At 43.0% G+C, this 21,555-nt stretch overlaps 2 protein-coding genes across 2 annotated transcripts in view; both read right to left on the bottom strand.

Moving 5' to 3' along the window:
- The window catches only part of esama (endothelial cell adhesion molecule a), a 60,171-nt gene extending 52,697 nt beyond the window's left edge, over positions 1 to 7,474 (bottom strand). Inside the window, exon 1 of the mRNA XM_079172217.1 lies at positions 7,141 to 7,474. Coding sequence (XP_079028343.1) covers positions 7,141 to 7,207 — 67 coding nt within the window. The 5' untranslated portion in view covers positions 7,208 to 7,474. The remainder of the gene's footprint in view (positions 1 to 7,140) is intronic.
- A 6,868-nt stretch (positions 7,475 to 14,342) lies between these two features.
- Positions 14,343 to 20,894, bottom strand: msantd2 (Myb/SANT DNA binding domain containing 2; the record flags this gene model as incomplete). The annotated part of the gene is made up of 4 exons (XM_079171039.1): positions 20,439 to 20,894; positions 16,886 to 17,141; positions 16,711 to 16,774; positions 14,343 to 15,261 (listed from the first exon to the last, which is right to left on the bottom strand). Exons 1-4 carry the CDS (start codon positions 20,868 to 20,870, stop codon positions 14,343 to 14,345), a joined length of 1,671 nt encoding a protein of 556 aa, XP_079027165.1. The 5' UTR covers positions 20,871 to 20,894.
- Between the last annotated feature and the right edge of the window lie 661 nt (positions 20,895 to 21,555).

Genomic DNA, 21,555 nt, shown 5'->3' with positions numbered 1-21,555 from the left:
GGCTACCCAGCACTCACACACGCAACAGGCAGCCAGGGGAGACATGGCATCAAGTGCAGGAGCTTTTGCTGGAAGTACTTTGGCTCCATTGCAGACAGTGAAGGAAAGCCCACTGACATACTGCTGTGAAGTGGAACTTCTAATGAGGACCAAGACACGTCTGGGTTTGAACGGAATCACTCTACTTTTGAACTGCGTTTAACAAACTGTTAAAGTGAACAGAACGCGCTCTCGCACTCGACATGTGGATTTCTTCATACTATCATTCTCATCATAAGCATGTATCATGCTACTTCCTAGCTCTTCAAAGTAAAAGCACTTCCTGTTTCATGCTATTCACAATAAAAGTAAATCAGGTCAATTAAGCTTCTCATATCTACAGCTTAACAACATAAACAGTGTTACACAAGCAACATGAACTATATTAATTATGTTATGCAATCAAAACGATACAGAGACCCGTCTGCAAAACTTGTTTCAAAGCCACACAGACCAAGAGAGGCAACACGTCAAACATGGCAAAGCACCTTTCAGACAGACACCCCAACTGTTCAAAGAGTTCAAAGAACGACAGGTTGTTTTCATTAATATCTTGCTGTAGGCTAATACTAATATTAATGCCATTTGTTAAGTGTTCACAAAGCTGGGCAGGAACAAGCTGGTAAAAAAGGGAACCATACAGATGTTTTATTTATTACTATTATAGATAAATATACCTGTATCGTATCGTATTTGTGGTATCATATCGTATTTGTGGTATTGTATCGAATTCTGGTATCGTATCGTAAGTATCGGGTATCATGATATTTATGGCAGGTATCGTATCAAAGTCATAATTTTGGTATCGTGACAACCCTAGAGCTGACGCTGCAGTCTTCTTTTGTGTGTGCAACACAGCAGCATATGCCATTATTATGACCCTACAGAAATCATGATATCTCTATAAATATACTATACCACTTGTATTTATTTATAGAATGAACGTAAAGCCTTGTTGAGAAACTATTATTGTACAAGCACAAATCAGCTGGGAATAACTCTGTTTATGTAGCCATACGCAAAACAATATACAAAACCATGTTTTACTGTCCACCAGAGATTTCTATCAACTTTCAGGCATTAATCACTTCAACAGGGAAAACATCAACACCCATATACAGCTACCATGCCCATGTGTGCAGGGTGTAGGATTCTTCTTTTCCAGAGTGGAGGATGGGGAGGAGAAGATAGAGAGACAGAGGGAGGAGGAAGAGAAAGATGACGTAACAAAGTATGTGCGCCTGTGCCTTTAAGAGTCCCCAGGCCTGGGGACGAATGTTGGGAAAGTCGCCCAGTGCCTTTCTCATGACCCCTGAGAGGAGGCCTTCTTCCTTCTGCGTCCACGGATGGAGATGGGACATCAGAGGAAGCCCAGGAGAGATAACTCACTAATTCCTATTTCCATTTCAATTTACAAGTGCCAACAACACATCAACACATCTCCAGGCAACAAGCTACTAGTTATGATACTCCTACGCCTCTTTCCCACATTTGAATACGAATGTTTGTGTATACTTAAAAATAGTAGTGACTCAGTGAATGTGGGGCAGGAGTTGCGACTTGCCGAACCTCTAATGATGAGCCTGCACATGGTCTTTAGAGGTCAACACGGCCTTAAAAACACGCAGCTAATACTGCACTGCTCCACATTCTTTAATCACAGCATTAATCCAGTGAATATGACTTTCATTAAAGTAATATAATTAGGTTAATTACTCCAGGCCTAATACATTTAGAATCAAACTAGGACAACTAAAACAACCACAGAGATGCAAAACAACTACAAAGAGTTGTAAAATGACTACAAAGAGACACAAAATTACAACAAAGAAACACAAAAAGACTACAAAGAGATGCAACATGCCAGAAACAGTTGCAAAGTGACTACAAACGACACAGCCATGGCATCATTTTGTCTTTCTGTTGTTTAGCCCTACAAGAGCCACGTACTTGGACACTTGGAGATGTGTGGCAATAGAACAGTTTATGATTATAGGCCAATAACATATTGACAGGAAATGAGGAAAAAGACTAAAAAGGGAAAAAGCATGGTAAGATGGTTCCTGCTCTCCCTTTACCCACAGTGTGAGGTTGAACCTGCACTGATCTCCCTTTCAGGTTCCTGTTCTCTTGGGCCTGGGTGTAAATACATGGGATTACAACAGGCACTGGCACACTTGCCCGGACTGATGATTGGACAGCGAACTGCCTCGCCCGAGACACAAAAGTGCACTGTTGTATTTCTGTGTCATTACGTATGTACTGATAAATCCCTCAATCTCCCTCCTCAAATCAAAATTGCACCAGTTGCTGGGGACACATACATGAGGACTGCAGGCTTCAAACCGCTGTAATCCCGGCTCAGAGTGGAAAGGGGCTTTGCCGCACATCCATTTGGTATTATTCTAAGAAATAGGCAATTAGAGATAAGGCCATAGTCGTAAGTTGGGCGAACTGCATTCCATGGCCCTCCCTTTGGCAGTCTCCGGGGACATATAATATATTTCGGGATGAAGTGTCATCAGGGTAACAATAGGGAGTGAAACAGGAAACAAACCAGTTGTCAGATTGTCATATATAGAGTATGTCAGTATGCCAAGCTTTAAGGCCTGTTCTGTTGTAATGGGGTAAGGATCAGGGCCCTAAATGGCCCCGTGTTCAAATAATATTTGTAGCTAAAAATAACGCTTGCAATCCTCTCATTTACTACTCTAAATCACTGAGTCGCCACAGAAAATCAGCAGTGGCAGCACAGACCCCCCCCCCCCCATCCCAATGGAGCCTTTGAAGCTTGTATGGATTGACCTTGTTAAATAACTCAAGTCCATTGTGGGACCCACCTGGAAAACAAATAAGACGTTCTCTTTCCAGGTGTGTCCAGGGTAGAGGAGTAATTGTACGACTGCTGGTCAAGAGATCAGGCATGGCTTACACACCGCTGCCATGGACAAATGGCCTTTGATAAGGGACGTCTAGCTTCAAGATTAGCTTGTGTGCTGATGTAAATGCATTCACATCTCTCTCTTCTCTCACACACACACACACACGCACACACACACACGCACACACACGCACGCACACACGCGCACACACACGCGCACACACGCGCACACACGCGCACACACACGCGCACACACACGCGCACACCACTAAAACACAGTGCTAATGTCAAGAATAAAAATATAGCTTATTCCACTGCACACACATCTAAAAATAGTACAAAGTGGGGTCCAGATCCCCGCTTGGGGGACCAAGTGTCGACACAATGGCTCAAACCATTCTACTATTGTCCTGGCAAATACAAGTGGCAGCAGCGTGATCTCATACGGCCTATGAATAGCACCTTTAAGGACATTTTGTGTGTCATGTCTACGTTTTCTTTTAAGATTTTCATCATTGAACCAACCGTTTCCTATAACATTTACATTCCAATAATAATAATAATAATAATATAGGAAGCTGCATTCTGCATTATGTTTCAAGGGAAACCTATTTACTCACGGAATACAGACGCAGTTTAAAACACGTGGGTTTTTTTTGGGTGATTTTAGACTGATACAGAACATGACAAAAAAGGAAATGAAAACAAAACTACTCTGTTAGGTTTGTTAAAAGGAATTTGAAAAATATTTCTGATGGTTCAAAAACAAACATAATCTGTGACAAAATGAACTTAATTCCCAATTCAGTTTGGTTGTATGGGAACATCCTTTTCAGGAGACGAGGCAACATTTAACAACTGCTTCTCATTCCCAACTCGTCACATATGTATGCGTGATTGCAGTTTTAAATGCGTGAAATAAAATATAAATAAACTACTTGGTTGGGTTGTTGAGGAAGAGATGTGGTTTTGGTAAAATAAGTACATTTGTTGTGTAAATTAAGTTAAGCATGTAAATGAAGTAGTCAACGTAAATAAGTCAACAGCTGACTTTTGGTTTCACACGGAATACTAACAGCAGCCTCCTGGGTGTTTGTTTGACCAAACCACCCGCCCCTTGTTGCTTCCTGTCCAGGTGTACGTATGTATATAAAACATAGACTGTCTACGTTAAAAACAACACCGTCAATGCTGCATTTAAGCCTGGATGAGTGTTGATGGAGCAGCTACAATGTTAGCATCGCCTAGCACCGATCGATCCCAACTCCACTCATGCAGATCTACAAAAGCAGGAATTCTTTTCACGAATCGATGAGTTTTGTATCCATTTGTTCACAGAGCATCTCCAGACAGGACAGGGCTACGTTTGGTGTCGCGGCGTATCTGTGACTTCTACAATATGTAGAAAGCAGTAACAGTGGTTATTTTGGCCACGTTGTTGGTGTCTACATGGAGGTAACCCCCCCTTCTCCGGCACGTCTAGCATGAATTACATGAATGAACGGATAAACTTGCACCAGTAATGTGAGGAAAAATGTGCTTTGCGTTTGGTGTGAACACAAACTGCATTACACACATTTACTGGCAGAAATAACACTGGAAAAAAGCTTCACTTCTCCCTGTGTGTGCGTCTTGAGTTGACTTGCCTTAGAACAAGTGACAAGAGGGCAAATTCATTCACGCAATCAGAATGCAATGCATAATTAGGCACACCGCCTGTTGAACCATATGTAATCAAATTAGCTGATCCAAACATGACTTCTCTGAGACAATCTAAATGGGTTGTTGCCATTGAGAAGCACAGTTCACTATTATGCAGTAAAGGCTGAGATAAAGATACAACCGCTGATTAGTTTAACAAAAGTAACAATGAGCGGAACAGAGGACAACATTCAAGTTCAGTGACATCCCACATCAGGACATTCTGTGTTCAGCTGCTCTGTCTGGAACCTGTGTGTGTGTGTGTGTGTGTGTGTGTGTGTGTGTGTGTGTGTGTGTGTGTGTGTGTGTGTGTGTGTGTGTGTGTGTAACCCGTTTCTACCTGTACCAGTGCAAGTCTCATATGTTTTATCCTATCTTTTGAACACTCTGCTGCTTATTATTTAGTTTGTTTGTTTTAGAGCTGCACAATAATCAAACTTGTATCTAAATCACATTATGGTATGCTGCAATTTTCAAATCGCAGGAGGTGCAATGTTTGTTAATGTTGAAATGTTTGAAGTGAAGATATCCCAGCCTACACATCAAATTCTACAGACTCAAAAATGACATCTTTGTTTGGTACAGATGCCCATCACACCATATTGTTTTCAGAGAAAGTTAGAATAATGGTGAACAAAATTATTATTCCCTTTAACATCGCGAGTCATACCGCAGTTGAAATAAAAAAATATTCGCAATTAGATATTTTATTTCCCAGTTGATCAGCCCTAGTTTGTTTACATGTATTTTGTATTCTATACATTGTTTTCATTGTCGACTAATCTGCTGATATTTTTTGATTAATCAATGAATTATTGAATCTATATAACTTTAGAAAACAGTGAAAAAGCCACATCACAATTCATAGAGTCCAAGGGGTGTCATCAAATGTCTGGTTTTGTCCCACCATTCACGAGAAGGAAACTCAGATTCTCACCATCCAGATTCTAACGGTCACATGTTGGTAACGTTGCTAGAAAACTGACCAAAACCTGCACAACAGTTTGTTTTTGACAGTCTGATAACGTTCTCCACTGCTCTGATTTTTGAGTGAAAAACACCAAACGAGCCCTTGTCGTGTTTGTCGGAGGGACGTTCGCTTGCTTCCTGTAACGCGCTGGCCCTACATCGGGGACCCGAGGAGCGTTCGGGTTTCCTGTTGCCACAGGCTGCTATTCATGAACATTTCCTGCCTGTATCTTGACCGCTCCGTGTCTTCAGGACACACCTGCGGGAGCGATTGATGGCGAGTCGACCGCCGAGGTCAAGGTCAGCCACCGTGCTTGCATTGTCCCGATGTACTGCGAGTGGCGGTGAATTAACTGTTGTTAAAAAAGTCCAGGTTAGTTACCGGGAGACATTACTAGCAATCCCTCCTTGAAATGCCTAAACCTTAACTCCATCACAGGCCTCTGTGTGGCAGAAGGGTAATACCACCTTAACAAGCCAGCCTGGGATCCTGTGTGTCAGCACATGTGATTGTTTTGGCAACAGTGCTGAAAGCACACACAGGCTTTCGAATCAATTTCAACTCAGGCAAAAAGGGAAGCTGAAGTTGAAAATGCTTTTGTGTCTCCAGAGGCCAAATGTAAGTCCTCACCTGAAGACAGCGCTCTCCCTAACTTAAATGGATATCTCCTGTTTCTCCATACGAGAGCGGGATGGTTCGCGAGAGTGAAAACTGAATGTTGGAGGCACTCACGACTGTCACAAAATGTCGATGCTGAGGGTAGAGACAAGAGGAATGATGAGATGACGATTGAAAATTCATGACCAGAGGAATGCAAACTTACAGCAATCCCTTCATGCTATTTTGGGAGAGGGGCTTTTCTGCCAAATCAGAAGCAGCTTCTACCTTTTGAAAAATCACAACGAACTGAAACAATGTGTTCCTGTAAACTGATGCCCTCTCCATAACGCCGTCATAATTTTTCCCTGATTAATAATTAAAAAAAACTTCTTATTCCTTAAAACATTTGCAAAACGCTTGTGCCGCTGTACCGTGCCTCAATTTCTATATCACAGAGATGTCTGCTTGTACTGTACAGCTAGTGGAAGTAGGAGTTTAATACATTGCTAGAGAGAGTGACGGCTGGGCCAATGCTGCAGCGGCTATAAAGGGATTATTGTTCCCTGGAAGACATAATCATGTGTCACACACTTGTTTCAAATCCTGTGAAAAAACAAAACAAACAGGTGTTTCTGCTTGAAATTCCTCCCGGCACACATACGGGACAGAACCCCAGAAACAGACCTTCGATCAGTTATTGGGGCTGTGGGGAGTGGAGTCAGGGTAGTTTCATTACCATTCAGCTATGAGAATACACTTCACATATTCAAGAATGGAATGTCTAAAAACATGTTGCAAACACTCACAGGAGATAGACTATTGCTTTGATACAGCTTGACACTAGAGCAGTTTTAGGTCCAATGTGTTGTCAATATTCTAAAGAATATCTGATACAGGCTATGTATGTGAAGTGTATTTGTTGTTGTGTGAGGATGAGCAGTGCACTGACCTGAGAGCCCCCACAGCAAGGTGAACGAGAGCAGAGGAAGTTTCCTCCAAGTACTGCCGACCTCCATGGTGGACGCGGCGTTCACGTCCTTCGCCCGGCTCTATATATGAGCTCTGTGTCGCCTCGGGCAAAGCTCCTCCAAGTCTTCCAAGTGGCTTCCCGTCAGTCTCCCCGCAGAGACGTTAGCCGGGTAAGGTGAGGGGGGCCACTCCTCCGGGGTGAGGAAATGTGGGGAGCCGCAGGAACCCCTCTTCGCTGACTTTGCGGTGAGGTGGCGATAAAGTGTAAATTGTATCACCGCCTCCGACACCAAAGGTATTGCGCGGCACTTGTCCTCCTCCGCTCAACGCTCGGCTGCATCCGCACTTCCCTCCGTCTCGAGACGGCAGCGAGTAGCTACAACTCCGTAAGTTGTCGCCTTTTGTCATTCAGAGAGAGAGAGAGAGAGAGGGAGGGAGGGAGGGAGAGAGAGAGATAGAGGGAGAGAGAGGGAGGGAGAGAGAGAGAGAGATGGAGGGAGAGAGGGAGAGAGAGAGAGGGGGAGAGGGAGGGAGAGAGAGAGAGGGAGAGAAAGGGAGGGAGGGAAAGAGAGAGATAGAGGGAGGGAGGGAGAGAGAGAGAGATAGATAGATGGAGGGAGAGAGGGAGGGAGAGAGAGAGGGAGAGAGGGAGGGAGAGAGAGACAGGGAGAGAGAGAGAGAGCCGTACTCTCCACCTTGCACCTTGCACCTTGCATCAATTCTGGGTAATTTTGCAGAATTTAAAGGCTTACTTCCGGTTGTGAGCCTCAAAATAAAACTCTCTATTTACTTACACGGTTTTATTGAAAGCTTTGCGTGAAAGTCTGCTCTTCTTTTGAAAAGATGAGCTGACCAATATCCGTTATTTTGCCGCCTATGTATTCCAGCTTGATGCATTAACACCTGCCCTGTGGTTCGTTGAGTGCAGGTGCAAAGGCTATTTTTCATGTGCAATTTTGGATATAATTCTAAATTTGACAATAATGTTAAAGCTCTATGTGATGCAATATGTAGAAATTAGAAATATGATTATGTGGTTGGAAACGAGTCGTATATCTTTCCCCAATGTTCCTTATTAAAAAGAAATTTAAAACACTGTAAAACATAGTTTAAAGAAATTATCCAAATGTCTTTGTGCATAGACGTTAGAAAAAACATATAAAATATAAATACAGATTATTAAATAATTTCCTCAATACTTCAAATGTCTCACCGCAGACTTAAATTTTTCTCCTAAAAATAAAAAGAGGCCAAAACAGTGTTTCATCAAATTCTAGGCACGCGTGTGCTATTTGCCAATTTCAAACACCTTGGCTCAAGCTTTTTCGACAATAAGCCTATTTTCCAAACCCACACAACTAAAGCTCCATCCTGTTCCCCAGCCTCCCCTTGAAGATCTTCAGCTCCTGCTCTATCATGTGTGAAGAGGTGTGGGTCTGAAAGCAGAGAAACAGACTGGACTCAGCTTGACGTGAATTCCCAAGGTGCAGCTCACCCCCTGATGTAAAAATATGGACTGACCTGTGCTCTCCGCAGTGGTCAGACCCCTTTATTTCATTTTCTAAGGTTGCCCTGTTGCCTCAGCAACAAGAGTGAGGCTAATGCAGGACGACTGCTCAATTATGAGAGGTGAACAAGGGTTATTCCTGTGATTCAATCCAAAGAAGCAGGGTCCAAGCCTTATGGGGACGAGCTTTTGTTGTGTTGCTGTAAATTGCATCTGGGCCTCCAGCTGGAATCCACAGCATTCAGGGGAAGGCTGTCACAACAGGCCTGCTTTTATTTTGCTGAACAAATCATTTGAGCAGCACTGGATTCTGGACCACACTGTTAATCCAAACAGATAGTCTGGTCCAATGACGAGCAAACCTGACACCTAGAGGCCAAACATGTTGCTTGGTAATTATTCTATATGATACTCAGTGCATCAATATGCATCAAGCAGCTATTATATGTAAAGGTATGGTGGAGTCACCCTCCCTCTGTGTGTTGTTATCTGAGCTGCTACCAATGCCCAACCCCCAATAAAAGAGAAAACATACTATGAATGATTATTACTGTTGCATCCCTGTCGTCATCATAACAAATAGATTGAAAAGAAATTAAGCACATACAATAATGCCACCAACATGTCACATCCACATGTGATCATGATGTTAAAATACACGTATACACTATACATAATATATATATATATATATATATATATATATATATATATATAAAATCACACAGCAGGTCTGTTTTATATATGAATATGCAGCACTCACATATAGGCACATTGCAATAGATCATTTTGAATATATACATATTTACACACATACACACTCAGTGAGCATTAACATTCATTATGAACTTTGTAAATCAACTCACGATTACGTTCAGCAGATTCATCTGATTTAAGAGTGAAACATGTCCATCAGTTTCTCAAAGTCCAAGGTGATGTTTACAAGTCTTGTTTGGTCCCAAAAGGCTAAAAAACACATTTTCTGCCATTTTCCATGAAAAATGTCTTAAATGAGGAACCTATCATCAAAATAGCTGGCCATTATTTTTCTGTCAATGAACTAATCGACAAGTCGACCAATAGTTGCAGCTCTGAGCATTTAACATTCAACATTAAAGGTATTTTCTAAGAGTCTACAGCCCACGGTGCATATAGTCAACCTGTCTTGCACCTTTGGAGCTCCATTTGTATTATATCCACAGGACATCCTACAATGAGGAACAGCACCGCATTCATACCCACAAAGAAGATATTACCAAGGTCTCAAGTGCAACACTAGACCAGCTAGTGAACAGCACCAACATGCAGTGAACAGTGTTTGCTCTTGCTATTCCTGAGCATGACAGGCTGCAGAGAGGCAGGGGTGCTGATGTGCAGTGTCCTCCTACTGCTCATGTTTGCTAATTCAACACAAGCTCTTCTGACGTGCGGCTGGACCAGCCTGCAGAAACTAGTTGTAGTTTATGTGTCACCCTGAGCATTTAGAATTTAAACGGTTGGTTTCTCTCAACATAAAGAAGAACAATTTGGTTAATAGTTTGGGTGAAATGGAGGACACTGGAGTAGAGGATAAACTGGTTTATAGACCAGAGACATGCTCACTGATCAACGTGCTGTCCTCCTCCTTCTGGACAGAGACACACAGGCTGCAGTAGAGGACACTTTGATCACTTCGGGTTTGATTTGGCTTCAGGTCATGTTACCATGTTTCAGAGGAGTTCACCTCTATATTACTCTCTGCAGCTCACAAACAGTACGAGTTTGATCCATCATGCTTTGATGACAAAACAGTAATGTAGATTATTTATATTCTGTTCATGTTATTACACATCAAATATACAACAAGTTATAATGGAATATTTATTCACGTTGTGTGTCATTTCGATCATTGTCTCAGAAATATGTTGGACCTACAGTGTAAATATAATGTAACATTAATTATTGACTGACTGAGTCAGACACTTTGTTCATTACAAAAGGCGCAGCATGCATGTTAATATGTGTGACACCTATGTGGTGCATTCATTCCCTTCCCTGGCTCTAATGTCACATGTTTGTTGAAGTCGTGATGAAACAAAAACAGAGAATTGATCTAAAGGCGAGGTTTGTAAAAGGTCAGTGGCATTGCTGTCTCTCTGCACATACATCACATCCACACGTTGTGTCATTGTGTTATTGTGCCCCCCCCCCCCCAGAGGACCCTTTGAGTTATGAGTCAGCTCTCCGCATCGGTCCCCCTGCTTTCTTCTTAATCAGGTATTAATGCCTTTCAGAGCCGATCTCTTTCCTCCACAGTGAAGGAATTGAAGTCAGTTCCACTCAGCAGCAGCTCTCTGTGTCCATCTCCTGGTGACGTGGGTGAGTTACGGTCCTGAGCATCAACGCGGTCCTCAGCTGCTGCAGCTTCATCCTGACATTTCTCATCACACAGGGATTGATGCTCTGCATCAGGGGTCACCAACCTTTCTCACATAAGGAGCCATTTTTAAATTCTCTTGTTTATCAGGATGCCGTATCGACATTAGGTTTTCCATTATGTTTAATTATGACAACACATCAGAATGTCATTTTATTCTGTCCACATAGGCAGACGTTTCTTAGACGTATTCCTCATAATCAGGACATCATGATTCGATACAAGAAGGTTGCCATCCTTATGAAAAGTCCACATCTGAGTTGAGGTAATCAATACGTAATCTTGCAAAATGTGAGTTTTCTGTCTTAAATTTGCCACTTTAATCTTTGAGAACATCAACGTTTTTTTCCCATAATATGACCCTGCTCCGTATTATTCTTATTTTTTTTACCAATGGCCTAAATACACCCTCAGACATTTGTCCTCTTAATATATGAATAAAACGATGATTCTACAGATGTTTGTGGAGCTTTTTTTGTCCCGACTGTTATTTTGTGAAACATCAGACGTCTTCAGTCTGTCACCTTGGTGAACCTGGACGTTTGTATTGCACCACTCCAGGTTTTCATTTGAACATAGAATATTACATTATTGAGGACAGCATGATGCAGCTGTACATGTGTCACATTTTCTAAATGAAGAGATCCTAATGTGAGCTCAAACAAACACGCAGCAGCCCGTTCTCACCGTGTGTCACATGACAGTGAGCGCTCCATTTATTGTTTTTTCAAACATGTAAACATACAAGACGGTGACTTCAAAACAATCGCATACAAGACGTGGTGTCAACCAATAAAATAGAAAATATCATATTCATCTTCATATACTGTATACCCAAACAAATAAACATTGCAAGTTTGCAAAAGCCGGAATGCTCAAGAACATCGATATTTTTAAATATATATATATATTTAAGGTAGATTTCATATACATAGATTCAATATGGACTTCTCCCTTTTTTGATTCTTCTCTACACTAGTCCTCTCCTGGCACATTGCACATAACCTCAGGAATCATATCATAAAGTTACAGGTCAAGGATGAGTTCACCCTGCAGATTAATGTCTGAAACCGACTAGAAGTAGCTCAGTGCTCCAGGCCCGGTGCACACCCATGAGAGGAGTGTGTTGGTCTCCTGACACCCTCAACCCAGCGCTGCAGCTAGAGATGCTCCAAAGATCTGCCCACCAACACGTATCACAGAGCAGTGGACACTTGTCCATTCTAAGAGCATCGTGATGCGGACGATGGAGTGACGGGACATTATCGGAGTTTGGTTTCCTTCCAGCTCAGTGTGAGTGTGTCCTGCGCTTTGCTGTCGTTTCCTGCCGCACTACTTTCTCTCTCTCTCCCTCCGCTGGCGTTTCACCGAGGGCAGAGCTTTGCACAGAGACGGTGTTCACACACTTGTCTCGCAACGATTATTAGCTGCTCTGTTTCAACAATGTTGGGCTTTTAAAAATGGGCTTGCAGGCTGCAGTTCAAACATGGTGTTGTTCTGTTCACCAAGTAAAATAAGAGCAATGAGTCAGGAAAGCATCGCTAGCCGCTAGGCTAATTCACGCGGTGTAAAACTTCAAAGGCATCCAGAGCCGCTATGTGAAGTCCTTATTTCTGTAGATTACAGCACACCTGGAACGGTCTGCATAGGAACTTATGCTTAGTCATCTTTATGTACTGAGGCGGCTCACACAGATGCTGGTTTTTCATGAGACTGTTGAAAGCACTTTCTAAATAAAAAGCTAGTTCAGATGAATCTGACTGCTTGTATTAACTGATGAAGAAGTAGCCATGAGCAGTAGTTCTGAATGTTGAGGATGCGATGCATCGAATCCAGAGAATCGCTGACAGGTGAATCAAAATGTAATTGTGAGTAAGATTCACACCTCCAACACACATCGGCTTAATATCAGGGATTTGTCTTCTTCAGCTGATACCATGACACAAACAACACAAGGAGTACATGAATTATGCCCTATTCCAGAATATCTCACTCTAAATACCACCGAGCTAGTCAGGCATGAGAATGTGCATGAGAGCTATGAAAGACCATGCAACAAAGACAGTGAGAAGGCCGAGCACACAGCAGCAGGTGGTACAGTATGCTGTGATGAAGTTTCATTGAATCCTCTCAGAGCCCAGTGAAAATGCCTCCGATACAGCTTAACATGTCGGAGGGTATCGGCCGGTACGAGAGCCTGTGCACCGATCAGGCGTCACGTTATCATACCAACCATCATGACAAAAAACATCCGTGCACAACCTTTTACTACTGTAACCCTACTATTATCGCGGCTGCACTTTAACAATATATTTAAGGAATTGTTATTTATCTCTAGATGTATTTATTTAAATTATTCTTTCAGTAGGAAGTGGCTTTCATTCTCTGTATGTATTTGCTTTAGAAAAGGATTAACCTGAGCCAGGCCATACATCAATGATAGCATCATATCACTTAAAACATAATCATATTTGGATCTTTTTGTTTGCAAAGCACTGGTATCAGATCGATACTCTGTATTGGTTCAGGTATCAGAACATCTCTACAGATAACGAATGATAAGCAGCGTGAGAAAGTTTCCATTAGTCTGCAGTATTTACAGCGCCGTCGGCACACGTGACGTTACATTTACTGGCTGCACAAAGCCGCTGTGACAGGTCGGCATCAGGCGGCACGTGTGGTTTACTGTGCTGAATTGAAATGGAGAGGAAACCACGGCCAACCGGCGGTTGTGTTAGTGCACCCAGTGTTCCCAGGTATCCGCATTGGTCGATACCACCTAATCTGCATGAAGCATCCCCCAGCTGCAGCCCGGTAACACGTGCAAAAACATAAGGCATAAACCAGCACGCTACTCTTCCATGCTTTTCTGAGTTCAGGTCCGCAGCTCAACAGTCACAGTAAAGGCAGATTTTAGACTAAATCCAGACCGTGGTCCCCTCGCTGCCTTGTTCGCTACATCCTACTGAGGTAGACGGATGCATGCTGCAGTAGTCACCTAGCCAACCCCACGCTCCCTGATGAGGCAATACTTATCTACACTAAACGAGCAGCAGAAACCTTTGTAGTGCACATAAGCCTTAAATAATAAGTACATACTTCTTGGATGTTGCAGCTCTGTAATACTTAAGTTAGCGTTCCCGCATCTCTGCACAATAAATCCGCTTTATCGTCAATCACCTTTCATGTTGCCTCGCTGGCTGGAACGCTTTGCTTATCGTATCTTTAGTCGATACAAAGTGCGAAACGCAGAGTGTTGTTACGACGTTTCTTTGTTGTTGTATTTCAAGGGACAGCCGACGGCCGTCTCCAGGCACTCCAGCAGGGAGCCGGCCGAGAGGAAGTCCAGCTCCACCTCGATGAATTTGATGTAAATGGCAAAACGCTGCGATGAGTCCTCGGCCCCGTCCCCGTTCTGATTCGCGACGGCGCCGCGGCAGTTCTCCTGCAGGAAACGCGTCACGCCGGAGGGTTCGCTGTGGGCGTAGTGTTTGCCGGAGCCCTGGAAGTGCTGGAAGAGACTCTGCTGTATGGTCCTCTCCTCCGCTATGCCCAGGTAGCAGTAAGTGACTTCCCTAGTCCTGTCCCACCTCTCCGGACCTTCTCCGTCGGCCTGACTCTGCGCTCCGTTCGCCGACTCGCGCCGAGGCGAGCTGCGGTCTTCGGTGTCGCCCCAGGGAAAGGTGTGAGCGGCGTCGTGAAAGGGCGACGCCGCCTCGTAGCCGATGGCGTATAGTCCGTACGCCTTGGGGATGTCCCCAGGAAGGAGGTAGTGGGATGTGCCCTTGCCGCAGCCCGCCGCCCTAGACTGGGACACAGGGATCCAGTCCACCTCCATGTGCAGCTCCAGGCAGCGCGCCTCGCTGATGGTGATGTCCAGGAACTTGTAGTAGACGTTCTTCCAGTTCATCTTCTGGACCCTGGTCATGACGACGCGGCCCTCGGGCTTCTCTGGGTTGAAGTACTCGCGGAGCCTCTTGCCCAGCGGCACCTGCGAGCTGATTTCGGCATAGTGGTACCGCACGTCCTCGCGCCAGCGCGTGTTGTAGCCCACGCCGAAGATGGCCAGCTTGTTGGACAGGTGCAGCCGAGAAAACTCTGTCCATGTCTGGAAGTGCTCCCATTTCAGCTGCACCGACTCCAGGATGCGCATCACAGTCTGCATCGTCTCCCTTTTTCTGCAGAGAACCCAGGGTACAGAATTATGACGCAGCAATAAATCACTATTACCTTTGTGAAAAGTGATAAAGAAGCCGAGACTAAATGTCAGACTAAATGAGTAGCATCTTGTTAGCCTCTATGAACTATTCAATGGCCTTTGACACAGTAAACAGAGGCGAAAGTACAAATGTACCACAAGAGAATGTGGAGATTCCTGACAGCCCTCATGAGTAGGGTTTAAAAACCTCTGGGTAACTTCTACGGGGCCCATTACATTACTTATAATGCGTTATGATCTGCTTATAGCACTGTATATGTATAGTAATAAGCACTCATAAATATTCATAATGCTTTATTACAGTTGTCTTAACACATAATAAAGGATTTTATAACAAATTATGAGGTCAAGTATCATAATATTTCATAATTGTTGGTCACTTACTGACAATGTTTTTTTGCAAGGATATGGAATTCCCATAGTTGTATCACATTATTATCTTTTCACAACACATTATAATCACTGTTATTAAGCAGTATAATGTGATTGTAAGTTACTCAAAGTGCTCATTGTTGCTTTAAGTCAAGTATAGAACAAGAACTAAATCTTCTTCACTTGCATTCAGAGACATTGAGACGTTTTTCTGTTCTATATTCTCAACAGAAGTTTTCTCTCATGCACCTGTCGACCTACTGCTGTGACTGAGTTTGCTCTCTTAAGTCAAGTACAAATTAATTTTACAATGTTCCAGTGTTGTTCTTGCATAGATTTTATGTCACTGACCACTTAGAGTAACTAATTATCACATCATAATTCTTTATAACAGTGATTAGAATACATTATAAAAGTGATGGGGTGCTCGAGTCCCCTCACTCTCCTTTCCAGTCTAAATATGTTCTGTCTAATAAACGGACAAACATAAGCTTTAGAAAAAAACTTTATAGATTACAATGTATTACAACTATGAGAATTATAAAAAGGTAGTAATGGTAGTAAGTGACCAGCAATGATGAAGTATTAGAATACTTGACTGTATACGTGTTCAGATTATTGTTATAAAGCATTATGAATATGTGTGAGTGCTTATAACAATAATTATAGAGTGCTATGAGCAGATTATAATGCATTATAGACAGGAGATAGCTTCTGTGACTCCTCGTGGTAGCAGCGCTGCACATGGAACAGATCTGAAATCCAACTAATTTCTATGAATATCTTTAAGCTGAGTTCATCTTTGTTCTATTGTATGTTTATGGACTCAAATCATCCTCATCTGTAACTAATGAGCTTTGGGATATCGGGTCCTGACCTGTGTCAACTGGCAGACTGAGAACTAACTGGGACACATCCCATTCAGAGGAATGTCAGACACATTACAGAGTTGTCTTTGCAAAAGCAATTTCACATGATTCACAACTTACAGCTTTATATCAGACATATTCAGTTAACTTTGTTATAGTTGACTTACTGGATCTGTTCTGACAGCTCTATTTGAATCTGCAGAGCTCGGTTTTTAGGCAGCTGGATTTCTTCTAGAGAGAAAAACATACACACACACACACACACACACACGCACGCAAGCTTAAACTCAATATTTCTGTGTCTTTCATTGCTATCTGCCCACTCCATGCTAACACACTCACCAGTCTCCATGTCCCCCTCCTGGAAGGCCGAGTCCAGCACCTGGTTGCACCAGTCCTCCTGGGAGAAGTCTTCCAGGGTGCTGCCGTCAGACTCCATCTCCTGATACAGCCCGCTGCTGTTGATCAGCACCGGGGCACAGCTCTGGGAGTCCCAGCCTCCCTGGCCAAACACCTTCTCCAGCTGCTCTATGGTGTAGCTGCTCTTCCTTTTGCCGATGCCGTGCTCCTTCACGCGGCTGTAGCAGCGCCGCAGCGTCTGTATGTGGTGGTGGGATAAATAGAGGATTCGCTCAGCTGTTTGCTGGGATAGTGCTACAGAGTAGTGACTCACGAGTAGAGATATCACTGCACAGTAAAAACATTTTAATGTGAAGGTAATGGGATGCATTTTTAGAAATGTTGACAATGCTATTTGTGGTTAGCAAACATGATTGACTCAACAGAGTGCTGCAGGGATGATGTAATTTTGTAGGCTAACCAGGAAGTTAGCATCCCAATGGTTCCCTCCTAGATCAACCTCCAGTTCTGCAGAGTGAAGTCAAAGCTTCATGTGTTAAAGCTGCATTATTTCTAATGTCCACCAGGGGGCGACTCCTCTGGTTGTATAGAAGTCTATGAGAAAATGACTCTACTTCTCTCTTGATTTATTACCTCAGTAAACATTGTAAACATGGGTTTATGGTCTCAATCTCTAGTTTCAAGTCTTCTTCAATACAGCATGATGTTCATTTAGTAAATGATGGTCCATTTAGAGTCAAACAGACCATAAAGTAGGGTATGCTTTAGGGCGGGGCTTACTGTGACTGAGCCGTATACAGCGTCTCTACGTCATTCAGTCCAAATATGGTAACTTCGGTTTATTGGTTGCGGAAAAAAACAAGATGGCGACAGCGAAATCACCAAACTTGAGGCTTCAAAACGGCAGTCCACAAACCAATGGGTGACGTCATGATGACTACCTCCACTTCTTATATACAGACTATGTTTCCTCCACAATCAATAGAAGTGTTTCCATTAGATTTTGGATTTATAGCAGAAAATAATCTGTGTGGCAAACAAATGTTTTTATGTGCACGTATTTTTCATCAAGATAATCTCCACTTATGAACACCACTTTTATGATTTTTAAAGCGTGATTACAATCAGCAGAAGTAAAAAGCTAACGTTAGTCTCTAAAGGTCACATGACTTCACGTCTTCAGCACTAAGCTAGAGGAGGACTCGAGTTCTAGTGAGGACGTTTAGTCTCACTTAGACACTAAACTCACCAGAGGGGTATTTAGTGATGAAGATGAAAGCTTCTTTTAACAACAGACCTGTTTCAGACGTCTAACCACAAACACATTGACTTGAGATGATGGAACCCAAAGTGTAAAATTGCTGACTCATTTCCTGGATTTTAGGACTCATTCCTGCAGCACTCCATACAGTTTAATATTTGCAGCACTTCTTACAAACAGGAAGTTGTGTAGAAACATCGCAAGGACGAGGTAATGTCAAATTTGATGACATTACATTACCATTAACAAAGCTCAATAAAAGGTTCAGAAAACAAGGACTGACTTCATAAACTCCCAACAGACACATTATTAAAATGGTCTGCTTGTAAAAATAACTTGAGATGAGTAAACTGTACTGGTTTGAAATTTGCCTTGATGAACTAATTCAACACAATACACTACTAATAAAAGCATCATATACTTTACATAAGATATACAAAATACCATGAGAATAAAAGATAAGTTAAAAGAACAGAAGTCAACTAACCTAAACATGGTCAAATATGCAAAATACCATAAAGACAATCATAAAGTAAAAAGACTAAATGTACCATGAGGTGCCAGTTTACCATTCAAGAGTCAAATAGCCTCAAGAAATACACTTCTGTTGAACTGCTTAGATTTCAAAGTGAGTTGTCTGATCCTGCTCTCAAACAGAGGAGCTGCTGGGTGACATCCATCTCCAACAGAGTTCAGAGCCTTTTGGAGAAGCACAACAGGGAGTGGCCTGTGATCTCACATGTGTCTGAACTCTCTACTGTATTTGTACCAAACCAACATGTGATAGATAAACATACTCTCTACAAGAGATGTGTAAAAGCAGAGCATAGTCTTCATAGCTCAAACATCACTCAGCCCAGAGGACACCTACACTCACCTACATCTACTGTATCAGGATCAGCTGGAATCAGGTTAGCATCAGTTAGCAGTCAGGTGTGAGCAGTCAACAGTTACTTGACTTAGACAGGTTTGAACACGATGGTGAGTCCACAGACGTGTCACAGCTGCAGCGGAGAGCAGTGGTACAGGACCTGCACTCTGGAGCAGCAGCTCCTCACTGTAGGATGAAGCGTGTCTGGGCTCAGTATATGTGGCTTTAGATGAGAAAACCTGATCTCCTGCAGGACATGATGATCCTTTTGTTACCTCAAACTTTTGGCAACGTGTTGGAATTCAAATTTTGACATTTAAAGGGACAGTGTGTACGTTTTAGTGGCATCTAGGGGTTTGTGGCAGGTTGCAACCACCAGCCCTCAGCTCAGCCCTCCTTTTCCAGGTATGTAGAGAACTACGGGGCTACTCTTATCAATACTTGGTTCTTCTGCTAAATAACGGTTTTCAAAAGGTATATACAATTTTAAAAACAAATAAATTCAGAACAGTATTAGAAGTTATTGATAATGTAGATATATCTAAATATTGTTTCTACAGTTATGTTTACAACATCAAAGTCACTATATAAAGTTATTAATATCTCACTGGAAATAAATCTACAATGTTAACAAAATAAATTACATTTATGAGTGAAGTTTATGAGGAATAAAGAACACTAGACAGTATCAGTCATTCCTCCTGTCCTCCTCTGTCACCCTGTCCTCCTATCCTCTTTCCTTCTGTCCTCTGTCCTCCTCTCTTTCCTCCTATCCTCTATCCTCCTATATAATGTCCTCTGTCCTCCTATCCTCTTTCCTTCTGTCCTCCTCTCTTTCCTCTGTCCTCCTATCCTCTTTCCTCCTATCCTCTGTCCTCCTATCTTATGTCCTCCTATCGTAAGGTAATGCTCGTTTTGTTACTGCTCATTTTTGTCCACCTGTTGGTATTCAAATTTTGATATTTAAAATACAGTGTTGCTGAAAAGGAAAAGACACAAGGCAATGGTGGCAGAATGCATGGAAAAGTGACATGAATATGGAATATGTACACAACATATGGCGGTTCCTTCTGATGACAGGTGATCTCGATCTGTTACATGCAGGGAAGGTGACACTGTGAATGAGTGAATGAATAAAAGCTTTAGTTAAGTGTTGATTTCACCCTAATAGAGCAATGTGGTTGTAAATGAAAAGAACGTCAACGATGATGTTAATTTGGGGATCATCACGATGAAATAACTGAACTAAATAAAAAATAAAATCCATTGAGGTGTCATAGTACTTTACATGCTGGCCTCTAGTTAGTGTGCTGTGTACTTAAAGCACGTCATGACATTATGTCAGGTGAACAACCAGTGACGGTCCTGTCTGAGGATGGAGGGTGGACAGCCTCCTCATTTACCTTCATCCTCTCCCTGCACTGGGACGGGGTCCTCTCGTATCCTAGCTCCGACAGGGCTCTGGACACCCGCTCGTACATGGCGGGCCCGGGGGCCTTACCGGAGAACACGGTGCCCGCGACCTCCAGCTGCTGCATCCGCGCCTCCGTCAGCCTCTCGTTACCCCACACCGCGATGAGAGCGTTTGTCTCGGACGGGGTCCACGACATCCCCCGGCAAGCCGTGAAGCTGTTGGAGGAGGATGAGGCCGCCGTCCGGCCCGCGGTCCCCGAGCCCACGTTCAGAGGCGAGAAGCGGTTCGGCGTCGAGGGGTTGGAGTGGTATTGATTACTGTCACTCAAATCCTCCGACTCGGGGGATGGCACCTCGGTTTTCGGTATCTTTAACGGCGTCGATATCTCTGGAGAATGCTCCGCTGTACTGGACGCCGCCATGTTGCCTCTGTTGCTAAGGGGAGGGGGAGGGAGGGTGACGTTCGGGGCTGTACGCTGGGAGGCATGGAGGAAAACACGGGGTGGATCCTTGGGGGGAGTCGCAAAGGAGGATCCTGGAAGAGTTTGAGTTGCAGGTAAACAAACAAATAAACAAACAAACAACCGACGTCTCTCGTCTCGACCAAGTCATCTTCGCGCCCTAACCATGAAACCGTGACGGGGCGTGGTTATGAATGTATGACCGCATCAGAGAATGTCTCTCCTCCGCCTCCTTTAAAAAATATAATAAAAGATTAAATAATCATAATGAAATAAAAGCCTGCGACAGATATGAGCCCCCTTTTGTCTCGAAAATAATGTCACTGCAGATGTGTGCTGTGTGGCAGCAGACAACCTTGCAGCATGAATGTGCATGTTTTTATGTTTCAACCATCATCATAAATTACAGTTTTGACTTTTTATTCGATGACTTCATGTAGAAAGAGGGTTAATCTTACAACAGGCCCCTTTTCACTGCAGACATTTGGAGTTGTCATAGCAGGAGAAGCACAGATGTTTATTCAAACCAGCTGATTTACATTTTGTTTCATATTTATTGCCATTATTATCAACTCAATATCTTCCTTGTTTCCATTTTGTAAAAAGAAAGACATAAGTTTAATGATAAAGAGGTAAAAATGAAACA

The sequence above is a fragment of the Pholis gunnellus genome, assembly GCF_910591455.1.
Source record: "Pholis gunnellus genome assembly, chromosome: 13".
Classification (NCBI taxonomy): Eukaryota; Metazoa; Chordata; class Actinopteri; order Perciformes; family Pholidae; genus Pholis; species Pholis gunnellus.
This window is presented reverse-complemented; position numbering and strand designations above follow the sequence as displayed.